The sequence below is a fragment of the Neltuma alba genome, unplaced genomic scaffold (assembly GCF_004799145.2).
Source record: "Neltuma alba isolate B1F8T4 unplaced genomic scaffold, ASM479914v2 tig00011640_pilon, whole genome shotgun sequence".
Taxonomy (NCBI): Eukaryota; Viridiplantae; Streptophyta; class Magnoliopsida; order Fabales; family Fabaceae; genus Neltuma; species Neltuma alba.
The window spans coordinates 81,965-94,601 of NW_021636288.1; the positions used below are offsets into that span (position 1 = coordinate 81,965).

Genomic DNA, 12,637 nt, shown 5'->3' on the forward strand with positions numbered 1-12,637 from the left:
TCGATTAGCACTTAAACGAGTAAAATCAAGTTTTAACTCGCAGAATATATGGTAAACAATGACCATGTATATTTGGCACCATTATAGGAAGCAAGCTGGCTACTAACTATCGCTCATTTCAAAATTTGATCCCAAAACACTAGCAAGACGTCATTAACCCGTTGCTACAATTCTCTCCCTCTTCCTTGAGCTAGGAGGAGGGAGCAAGCATGGAGGTTTTCTTTTTGTTTTGTAAAGGCAAAAACCAACCATCAGCTCCAATCTTTTTTTTTTTGGTTAAAAAAAAAAAGGATCATCTCCAATCTAACACTTAAGTCCCAGAGTCTGTATGTGTGTATATATATATAAGTCGCTAACTACCATGGTGCATCTATTTTCACTCGGAATAAGGAGGTCAACACTTTAGATGCTTCTCATCGCCACAACAACAAACAATCGTGCAAGTATCATTTTGATGCAAGGGATAGCCTACATGGACGATTTCCCTTGAGCTTCTAGACGCCAGCAATTCGGATTTCGTCAATGAAATTCTTGTAACACAGATGCATAACCTAACCTCGCTTCACAGGCCTCTGAACGTAGGATTTGTTTGGATCTTCAGTCTTGAGCTTTGGAGGGCGAATCTCTCCTTTCTTACCCTGCAGATGCAATCAGGGGGTAATTTAAATCGCGCAATTTATCATTTCGTTCCAACTTGTCGGAATGAGTTTACTAGTGTTTCAAAAAATTAAAATAAGCAGGTTCTAACCTTCTTTCCGGCCTTCATAAAATCTCTCCAACTAGATACCTGACAATGAAATGGTTGTCAGCTTTTGTCGAGCATGAGTTTTCTTTTTCAAAAGAGGAGGGAAAAAATCAAGGATATTACATTGATTTTATCTTTAAATTCTTAGAATTTATGTAATCTTTAAATGAATTTAATTTGAATTCGGATTGGATTTATCCCGCTATCCTATGTATAAAATGGTCATATATGAAATAAATAGAAAACTAAAACTAACCCTCTGTTCCCTCGTTCCTTCCCACTGCTCCTCATGTTCACGCTTTCTTTTCCACATCTCCTTCTGCTCCTCTTCGTCCCGTTTTAGTCTGCCTTCCTCCTCTGATATCTGCGTAAAAATAAACCAATGATCACATGACATGAATTAGCTCCAACGTATTAAATTGTTCTGCCCAAATTTGTTGATACACAGTTTTCAATTATCTCAAATTTCAATCAATGACCTCTCTGATCGACATGGGGAATTAAAAAAGAAAGAAAAGGGAAAAAAGGGGACCCCAGCACATACCCTCATTTGCATTTTTCTTCTCCTCCATTCTTGTTCTGTCAATAGCTCGCGGACCTTGGTTCTAAGCTCCTGCTGGAATTCCTCAGATTGTTCGTATTGTTGATCATATTTTCCCTGCGAAGCACAACAGACGCGCGTATGGATGAGCTTTTGATGAACACAAGGCATATTGATCCTTGAATAAAAGTGACATACTAACTTTACAAGGCTAAGGCCTAGCAATATCACCAATTAGTGTATATTCAGACCCCAATGTCAAAGACAGAGGCAGAGTCAGATAGATGATAACACACAGGAGTTTTGAAATTATAAGCTGTAAACTCTTTAAGTTGTGAAGATCGCAACCTCGCATATCAGTCATTCTAGTAGTTTTTGCACATACCTCTTCTACCAAAGACTTGATTTTTGAAGCGGTATCTTTCTTCAACTGCTTCTTCCTCTTCACTCTAAGCTCCTCTGTAACACAAATCGATAGAAAAAACAAGATTTATTGTTATATGCCTCTCCCCTTGGGAAGCCTGATACCATGCCACGAATTTGGAAACTCCAATTTTCAGCAGAGATATATTTTACCTTGGTTTTGTATGTATGTCAGAGCACTAATAATGAAGAAGTAAAAAATAACGCGTTCATTCATCATCAAAAAATGCAAATAAAAAGAAGAAAAAGAATTTGCTCTACGAGAGTTCTCTAAAGATGGTGAAATTATTTTCCATAAATAATGTACATTCACGTTTCTTAGGGCAACAAACAGAAACTTGAAATGAAGTTGACGCTTTAAAAGGGTAAGAAACTAAGAATTAATGAGCCCTTTTTTTTTTTTTCGAGGGAAAAAAGCATACATATACCTTTTGCTGAATTAACTTGGCTGAGAAGGTAATCTCTTTCATTTTGATCAAGTAACAATTGCTGGGCTTTCGCTAATGCTGCACACAAATAAATAACAGAACAAATATTTAGAAAATAAACAAAAACTTCCAAGCCCTCAAGCTGAAAAGCTTTATATCAGAACTAACAATCCCCCTTCAATATAATAGCAAAGAAGAAAAAGACTACATTATGTCAGACTTATGTTAGTCTGCATCGAGAGGCAACCACCTCAGTGGCATAAGAGAAAGGGGGTGGGGAAAACATTTCTCAATGCGCAACCTATACATAGTCGCTACAATGAAAATTAAGCATAATACATACCACTCAATGTTAGCTTTACTTTTAAATCTTACCTTCCAGGCTTCCACTATATATCCTTGGGGGGAAGAACTTTCTCCCAATTTGACACAGATTTAGATCAAAATAATATCAAGCAATTCTCACAATTCCCCCATTCTCCCTTCAGGGTGACACCTACTGTATTTAATTTCCATGTAAAAAACACATTTCCTTTATTCTCCATTGGAAGGAATTAAGTTCTCCTATGCAAGACCACAATGCAACTAACCTTAAGACTCAAGCAGGTTGATCTGCTCAGCAAGGCCTATACAATAACTTAAGGCTACATATAGTTCACAGAAACAATAAACTAATAACAGCGAGCTGGTAACTAACAATTTTATTCTCATCAGAACAAACTACGGCATGCATGCTTATACCTCCAAAGGCTTCCTTTGCTTGGGGATGCTTGCATTTATCAGGATGAACCATCAATGACAACTGCAAATAAATAACATAAACACGTTAGAAGGGGATAACAGAACAAGCTAAACCAGCCATTAGATGGGGAAGGTTACCTTGCGGTACTGCTTTTTGACATCATCAAGTGATGAATTAAATGGAAGGTTTAGATGCTCGAATGGGTTGAGCTTAAAACAAGAGAGAATCCTGTGAGCAGAAAAGGGGGAAATGATCAGCAGAAAGAATATAGAAGTCAATGCCAGAAAAATGTTTAATTCTCAGGAACATAATTTTTTTCGTCTAAAACAATGAAAATATAAATCGAAGAAAACATATGTTTGCAATCAAAGTCCACCCCCTCAATGTACCAGCTTCCTCCTCTTGCTAACCTTTAAATTTTTCACTGGTTTCCTTTCAGTCTCATAGTGAGTAAGCTACACATCCATTTCTCCTTTCCCTTCATCCTTTCAGACGCCATAATCTATGCTACTTCCTCCCTCAACGTCAAATCCATTGCAGAAAACATAAGCTCGATATCCAATTCTTACCGTCGTCTTGACTATTGACTTAGATGTTTATTTAGATCCAGTTCAAACATCCAAGGTGACATGTACAACCACGAGTTACCCCTTGGTTGGTGCTTGGATTTGCGCTTTCTATGAATGATATTAGTAGATATGAAGCTAGAAAGAACTGAATCCGGCAAGTTATGACAAAACTAATATGCCAATCCCCGATAGTATACCAATACACAGAGCATCATCCCGATTCCAAGAACTCAAATAACCTATCAGTTAGAATATATGGAACATTGAAAAGATCTCAGGTGAGAAATCTGAATTTAGGCTTGATGAAAAGCATTTGAAAAGCAAATAGGCCAACAACGTTAATTTTTCATTAGAACAGAACCCTAACAACCTCCGAAAATGAGCCTAAGTGCTATAAGGTAACTTGCAAACATGACGGTGATGGGAAACGAATTAGAATTTGCGAACAGATAATTAAAGATAAATAATTAAGAACACAACCACACTTGACACACGTATATATAGCAATACTAATCGAGAGAGATAAAGAGACACCTAGCGACTTCGTTGTCCCGCTCAACTTCGCTGACTTCGGCGAAGAAGTTCTTGAGAAGCAAGTCCTCATCGGTGGCAGGGTTTGTCTCTCCCATTTCTGTACCCTTTTCTGCTACTCGGGAATTCAGATTCTCAACAGCTTCGCATCACAAATCAAACGATCGTATTCCTCAACAAGACAGGAACTCGTGAGGATATGACCACGTTCCCCTATCGTTTGAACCTGTTCCTCCTTAAACGACAATAAAGCTGTTGCGTGCTATCCATCTAAACGACAGTGCAGCCTAGGCTTCTGCGGGACTCCGTTGCGGATGTGAACATAAACTCTTGGCCCAAAATGTGTCCAAAAACACTTAACAGGGAAAAACAAAAAAAAAAAGAGGAAGAGAGAGCTTTTTTTTTTTAATTTTCTTTTTTGGCATTAAGAGACAAGAGTTATCATCTGTTTAATTAAATTGCACAAAAAGGAAGAAATGATTCGAAATATTCATGACTTATAAACAACATGATTTTTTAAAAAATTAAAATTATTAAATCGAGAAAAAGAAATCGAAAGTTAAACAAACTTGAATTTCAATTAACAAATATAAAATAATTTGTCAAAAAAAATTGAGACAGCGGATATGTATCTGAGTGAATTCATTAGTTTGGAAATTATCGCAATCTTCTTCCTCTCGTAAACGGATAAAACAGAACATAACTAGATACTGTGTTTGTCCTTGCAAGGTTATTAGTAGATAGTTGGAAGTAGTGGGTATGAATGTTGATGAGTTATCCTCTCAAGGCAGTTAGCATATATACTTCTTGTCCTTCGCGGTAAATGCTGTGATTTGTTTTGCTAAGAACTTGCATTGGCTGACATTTTTAGCTAGCGCCGGCTAAGCCAGTAAGCCACTCGCCTTCACAACTTTTCTAAACTGAAAAATATACTCATACCACATTTTAAATCCTTTAAGAAAGCTCGCCATTTCTGTGAAAGTAGAATTATTATATTGGTAGAACCAAGCCTACCTCATGAAACTTTTGACGTAGTTCCCTTGAGATAGAGTCAAGAATTAGACCCCATAAGCAATCACAGTTCTCTACTCTTCTAAGCGTAAATGATATGGGTATCTCATCGGGAGTGGATTTAATCACTCCTCTCTCAACAATGGTAATCATACATAATACTCCTGCAATTCTTACGACCGTCTTTTCTTCCTTGTCCTTTCTGGAAAATATAGTCTGACCCATCACCGTAAAGCGACCAAGTTGAATAAAGTCTGACGCATCACCTTAAAGCCACCAAGTTGAATGATCCACTATACGCCCACATGGTGTAGCCCTCCATCCACAAGATCGTTTGAGAAATAAGACATGGCAAGTTCTTTGGCTTAAAGAAAAGCCTTATACACCCGAAAACTCTTCATTCTAAAAGATGAAGTTGTCAAGTGTACTGATGCTTTCGACCATGTCCACTTAATGACATGAAAAATTATAATCTTCATCTTCTTTCCAGCAGCATATCCCAACACGACTCTTCGTTAAAGCTTGGAAATTGTTGGTTTGAATAATTTTAAGAAGACTGGCACGACCCTGTTTCAAAGGCATGTACAACCAGAGCAAACAGATTATACATAAAATGAAGGTTATGACAAAAAGGGACGCTCTCAAATCAGACAAAGCAAATGGGGGAAAAGAAAGAAAAGATAGCATTAACGTTCGAAACATGCGATATCGACATCTAGCAGGAACACTTTGTACGGCAGTCAGATTGTGTGCTGATTGTTTATTAATTAGTTATTAGTATGAGATTTCAATATGTTAACTTTTACATTCGTACGTTCAACCCACCCCCACAAAATGGCGTCTGCGTTTAGAATTCAGTTGAAGTTGATCATCATCTTGTCAGCCGTCATTGTCCTCCTTATCTGTTTTTAGAGTTGTTTTGACCACATATCATTCTTAATACTACCTCCGGTTCTTAATATAAAACCTCATTTGACTTTTATTTTAGATTTAAATATAAGATCTCAATTTACTTTATCTCTAATATTTATACTTTTTTTTTTCAAGATAGTCTTTTTAATAATGGTAGTTCTAGCCAATATACTTGATTAACAAAGATATTTTAAGAAAGACAACACTTATTTATGACAAATAACTAACTTAACTTCTTTTCTTAATCTCCTCAAGTTAATTAACTTAACTTTTATAATTAGGACAGGAAGTCGTATGATGCAAGACCTACATAATAACTATAGTTGCTTTTTATTATTGTCCAGCCATTTGCCAGCTCTTCTTTTGCTTATTTTTGAAGCCGAGGGACGTATGTATACATCGGCGATGGCTTGTTAAAAGTAATAATTTTAACTTAGAAATAATACATTAGTTTTCATCATTGAAAAAGCATATATTAAAAAAATATCTGTGACAGTATTTTGTGTGCTTTTATTATTTTGCCCGAACATAACACTTTCGTCTCAAACCTAGAACCTGAAGAGAGGCACCGCATGTATCAAAAGGCGGATCATGGTGTTCCAGGAAAATAAGACCAATTTTGCGACACTCGTGTCAATTTGATACGACCTGATAGGACCTTCCAAGTCAAAGATGAGACAATCAAGTGCCCAAAATTCTCTTAGACACACACGTACGAACAAACAGCTTATACATAGAGCAGACACGAATAAATATAAATATTATATATATGTGTGTGTGGGTGAGTATGACAGCGTTGAAGTCATGTCACTGAACATGAAAATAAGTTGCTATCATTCACTATATCCTTCTCCCTCACTTCTCCTAATTCCTAACAACTTTATTGGACACAAGCTCCCCCAAGAGTGGAGGTGGGTGGAGAGACGAGTAAATAACTAATGATTTAAGTAAAATGGAGTTTAATTTGGAACAGTAATGGGGCGGGCAAAGAGCTGAGACTGGAAGACTCAGGAATCTAAGTGGCAATGCAATAAGGCTCCCAGAGCAGGAAGGACCTTCTAGACTCCTTGCAACCCTTGAGATTATGAACCAAATAATCCCCATTCTTCCCTCTCAGAACCACCAATTGTTGCTTCTCATTTGAGATCTGATTCATGTCCCCGGACACGATGAACTTGCCGTTATTGCTGTTCTTCACGATGGAGGAAGTGTTATAGTCTTGTTGGAAAGAAAGTGGGTTTGAGTTTGGTGTGGGATTGGTTCGCCAGGAGTATTCATAAACGTTGAATGAAGTACTGGATCCGATAGCTGAACCTGAGGAAATAAAACGAGCCATCCTTGGCACATCCTCCACCTTCACTACATCGTTCAGCTTCTCTGACCAATTTGGATTACTATTTGCCAATTCAGCTGGCTTATTCATCATCCATGTTAACCTTGTGACCCCCCTTGACAACATGGTTGTTTGATCTCCCATAGTTTCAATTTCTCCAACCTTCTCTTTCTCTGTTTCATCATCTTCCTCAATACCCGCGAGCTCCTCCTCCATTTCATCTTCCTCTGCTTCTTCTTCTATCATTTCCACAGCATCTTCCTCGTTGGGCTCTTGGTTAGCAAAGGTGAGGACGAGCCGACCATCTTGGCGTTGAGCAGAGAAGTTGTTCTGAGAAGGAACGGACATGGCTTCGAGTACTAGCCTTCCATCGTCACGGTGGGAACGCATGTGAAGTGAAGGACCATCTGAACGAGAAAGTGAAGGCAGTGGAGGAGGGAAAGAACGTGGAGACGACTTCTTGCTGTTAGCAGTATAGTTGTATCTTGGCACTTCGAAGTTGTCTTCCTCTGCTTCCCCTGTTACTTTCTGCTCGCGTTCTTCTTCCCTGTCCTCTTCTGAATCTCCAGTCTCAGAAGGTGGGTCGGAGGATGGAAGATCGAATCCTGTTTCGGATCCGAGACTCTCGGTGCAGATTTCGAGGCTCTTTTCAGACAGGGAGCTTTGTGATCTCTTGACAAGTGGGTGGACATAAGGAGGTGGGAGTGACTTGGAGGAGTCCTCGTTGGCCTTCTGGGATAGGATTGAGCTCCAAATGTCAAATTGTTCTCGTTGTTCATGGTCTTTGTTTTTGTCTCGTTGGATTGAGGCCCAAATATCGGATTGTCCTGGCTGTTCGTCTTCAGATCCAGGCCTTTTGTTTTCTTGTTCGCAGTTGTCATCTCCTTCGGAGGAGGAGAATGAATCAGGGATGATTTTGGACAGTGTGAGATTTTCAGAAGAAGCAATCCTTTTCATTGGAGTGAATCCATTTCGAGAGAGCCATTTCTTGGAGGACATGTCTGCCGATAGAGTTCGTCGCAGACGCAGAGAAGATGAAGGAGCTTCGTTTCTTACGCTCTCAGAGCCCAAAATGGTGAGGATGCCCTGATTCTGGGCCAGCTTGGTCTCTTCTTCCATCGAAGAAAGAACTTGAGCGTGAATGTCGTGGCTCATTGAAGCTGACATCTCTAGTAACCCAAAGCCAAAGCGCAAATCACTTAGTCTCTGCGCAGAAGAAATCGAAAGCATGTGAGAAAATATTCAAGGACATGCATGCACAACTAGTAATGAATGAAAGAAAAACAGAGGAAAAATAAAAGTCGAGAAGTAAATGATTAACCTGAGGGAAGGCAATCGCATCCAACAGAGACAAGTGGGAGTGGAAGGGTTAGGAACTTGGAGGGTGAGGTTGAAGACGATAACGATGAGGAGGATGATTGGGACGAAATGGATAGTCAAGTTGTTCAGAGGAATGGGTGTAGTTTGATGGTTATGGGGGAGGAGGGGAAGTGGTATTTGTAGGAGGCCAAAAAGCTCCGAGAACCATGTTCATTGGGGACCCCCGTTGCTTCCCTGAAAATGACCCCACTATAGCTTCACAGGTTTTTTTATTTCAAGTGGAAGTTTTTTACATGACTAGAATCTACGAAGCTAAAAATGTCATTTTTGATGTTAAGTTCTTTAATTTAACGCCAAGCATGCTTTAAATTAAAATGGGATTAAGCTGGGGCTTTATATTGAGGCGGAGCTTTGGGGGCTCAAGCCTCCAGCTGGCTTCCATGAGCTTTGTAAATCAAAAATTTAAAATTTAAAAAAAAAACTGTCTAGCTTTTATTTTTATTTTTTTTTGAAACAGAAAAAACTGTTTAGCTTCACACACGTACAATATGCTGAGTGTTACACACCACTAGGTGGGCATATGTGAGATTGTTTGTTGTGGGTGAACTTTGTAATCTTCAATAAATATCAATACATATGCATGAAGTCCTAAATTCTGAAGCTATCGCGGACTAATATATGCTACTTTAAGTTTTGTTTATTCATTGTTCATATGCAGGCGAATGTGCGTGTTTTCTAGTACGTAATATGGCTTTTTAAGTTGTCTAGTTGAAGAACTTTAGTCTGATTAAATGAATTTTGACCAAAGCTAAAAAATCTGGAAAGCATATGCATAATATTAAATAGCTGCTAATGATCTCAAGGTTTAGTGACATAATTATAAAGTGCTTTTTGTTTAGCTGTTGACTCCTCTAATAATTTAGTTCATGAACTTTGTCTGATCAAACCGAACGAGCCCAGGCAAAAATCTAAAAAGCACACACATGCATAAATATAATAAGAAACTAATGGACTTTTGGTTTAGTGACATTTATAAATATGATGAAGCTTTTTTGTGCAAAGCAAAGGAGATGGTCATTAATTAAAAGGTGAGAGAGAGAGGTAAAAGATGAAGAAGGAAGGTGAGGTAATTGGGGGCATGGGGTCGATCCATCTTACGGAAAAGAGAAAAGCAAGCACATAAGTAAGATATTACCAATAAGGTAAGGCAGAGAGTGACAATAATGGCTTAAGATGGAAGCAAAAGAATCAACTTTGAGGGCAGACCAATATATATGATTGGGCGGCTGAAAACCCACGATCTCTCATTGCCCAAAAAGATAGAGAATCCAACACACTTACATATATATATAAATATATATATGTCTATATGTATTGCAATTATTTAATCTCAAGGAATAAGGTATGTGGAAACAAACAACGCGCGTCACCTGTGGATTTTGGGGACCCCCTCCTTTGGATGCAACATCACTTCAAATCTTTTTGATCCATCTCTTCATCTACGATGTTTTTTCTTAATTAATCTGAATTAAGAATTGATTAAGATATAATCAAACTCAAGCGCATATATGCATGATGAGTGCAAACGCGTGTGCATGTATATATGAAAAGCCATCATGGGATGCGACTCATCACCTCACATACAGACACAGTAAAAGGTGTGGATGTGGATGTGCAGAAAGGAGAGCATATATAGGGAACAATACGATACCAGATGGAATAGAAAAGGCAAAATGAAATGATCGTTAAAAATCAAGTATTAAATATGAATAAATGGGCAGAGAGAGAAATATATAGAAAGACAAGTGGTATGCCTTTGCCACAGACCAAGGAACGAATAGAGGGAAGCTTGATGCGCCTTGTCTGCCCATACACTATTAAACAAATATATCACTCTATTTTTTATTATAAGTCACTTGTATTCCAAACCCGTAAATCAAAAAATACATTAAATTAACCAGTTTTTTTTCACATTTACCCTTATTGAAAGTTGAGAGAGAGAGGGAGAGGATGGATTGCATAGGAAATGAAAAGTTAAGAAGAGATGGAGGGAGAGATTAATTAATTTTTTATTAAATTAATAGGGGTAAAATTGAAAAAAGATCATTAATTATACTACAAGTAACTTATATTTTGAAATAAACTTTTGGGATACAAGTGACCTATAACAAGGAACAGAATGGTATAGTTCTAGGCCTATTTGATATTGATTGTTTATAAAAATATACTACCTCCGATCCTAATTCTAAGAGCTAGTTGACTAATTTGAAAAGATTAAGAAAAGAAGTTAAGTTAGTTATTTGTAATAAATATGTATTGTCTTTCCTAAAATATCCTTACTACTCACGTGTATTGGCTAAAACTACCATTGTTAGAAAAATTACTTTGGGAAAAAAATACATAAATATGAAAGACAAAATGGATTGAGATATTATATTTATGACCAAAATAAAAGTCAAACAAGATCTTATATTAAAGACCGGAGGTAGTATATCCTTTTCATCAGACTTATTCTTGTGTCTGAATTTCTCACGCTTTGTTCATAACATTATCCCTCTCAACTCAATGCTTATTTCTTTCTCTGCCTTAATAAAAAAGCAGTGAAATTGTATAACATTAAAATCTCAGTACACTGATGAGAGACTGGTTGAGTTGGGCACCAAATTCGGAGGAGCAAGGGATAAGCACATTTGGTGGAGTTTATTAAGCTTCGCACCGTCTTCCAATTCTGATAATCTATCCGTTCAATGAGCGAAGGAAAGATAGAATCACATTCCCATCTCATTTGCGATGCCAGAACATGATTAAAAGGCTCGCATATATGATTTATGATGCGATTAGTATCGACTTCATTTGCACCAACATTTCGCATGCCAAACAACATGTGTGAGTGAAAATAACGTGCTACTTATTTTTTTACGATTAGTTTTGAAAACTATTACCTTTGGTACTTAATATAAAAACTATATAACTAATTTATGGATATGAAAAAAATTAGTTAAGTCAGAAAATATGTTGATCCCTAAATTATATATCCTCTTCAATCATATGTATTGGATAATTAGAATTATCCTTTAGTAAAAATTCATTGCAATCAATAAAGATATTTTAGATAAAGAAAGTAAGCAAAATAGATTGAGATATTATATTTAAGACTAAATTTAACCATCCGATCAACTCTTACGTTAAGAACCAGATGTAGTACTAATTAACGTGGCCACATACACTTGAGTTTGGCGAAACCATTTATTATCAAGTAGTGTTATTACTTAATTACTAGATACAGTGTTTACCGTCCACTGAATTAATTAATACCAGGCCGTGACACCATCTTTTTTTCATTCAATATTTTATGCGCTGCATGCTTTAGAAAGTTGTATTATTCGGGGGATAATTATTCTCGAGAATCCAACGCCTAGCGACGTATATATGAGATTAGCTAGTGAAGAGTCATATATGATATATATATATATATATATGTTATTTAATTTCACAAATTATGAGGATATATAAGTGTGTGGTGGGTGATGGCAGCAAGAGATTCATTTCATAAACTTTTGGTAAGGACAAATAGCGAGCGAGTTAAGGGAATGGATATACGTACATTTCAAAACAAATTTCTGACGTGACACTACATGGGAGAATTCTTGCTGGAGTAGGGAATATTATTTTTTTTTTTTAAAATAAAGGAACATGTTAATGCACCTCCCTGTACTCTCTGTGCCATTGCTTTAATCGAGTGCCTCTATCTTTTTTGGGTTTTTGTAATAACTTTAGCCATATTGTTCCATTATATATCCAGCTCCACTTCTGTTTTCCCCCCTTTATTTTTAATTTTCCTGCTAAAAACTGTTATCATCACTTGCCCCCTCTCCAAGAATATGATATCTTTGCCACACAAAAATAAGAAAAGAATGAAAAATGTACTGACATATAACATATAAACAAGGTCGGTATGGAAGGATCGGAAGCAACAAAAACAATCAGAAATAGAACAAACTAAATAAATTTGCACATACTCGATATGTATATGTGTGTGTTTTTATTTATAAACAAAAACTGGTAGTTTGAAATCAATATGG

The 12,637-nt window shown here is 37.0% G+C and overlaps 2 protein-coding genes across 2 annotated transcripts; both read right to left on the reverse strand.

The window, feature by feature from the left end:
- Positions 1–67: 67 nt before the first annotated feature.
- LOC114716010 (J domain-containing protein spf31) lies at positions 68–4,192 on the reverse strand. The gene is made up of 9 exons (XM_028900937.1): positions 3,983–4,192; positions 3,017–3,107; positions 2,879–2,939; positions 2,138–2,215; positions 1,672–1,745; positions 1,290–1,403; positions 1,002–1,109; positions 749–787; positions 68–638 (listed from the first exon to the last, which is right to left on the reverse strand). The coding sequence occupies exons 1-9, from the start codon at positions 4,075–4,077 to the stop codon at positions 552–554; spliced, it is 747 nt and encodes a 248-aa protein (XP_028756770.1). The 5' UTR covers positions 4,078–4,192; the 3' UTR covers positions 68–551.
- A 2,385-nt stretch (positions 4,193–6,577) lies between these two features.
- Positions 6,578–8,698, reverse strand: LOC114716017 (protein FAF-like, chloroplastic). Its single transcript, XM_028900944.1, has 2 exons — positions 8,557–8,698; positions 6,578–8,441 (listed from the first exon to the last, which is right to left on the reverse strand). Exon 2 carries the CDS (start codon positions 8,400–8,402, stop codon positions 6,918–6,920), a length of 1,485 nt encoding a protein of 494 aa, XP_028756777.1. The 5' UTR covers positions 8,403–8,441; positions 8,557–8,698; the 3' UTR covers positions 6,578–6,917.
- Between the last annotated feature and the right edge of the window lie 3,939 nt (positions 8,699–12,637).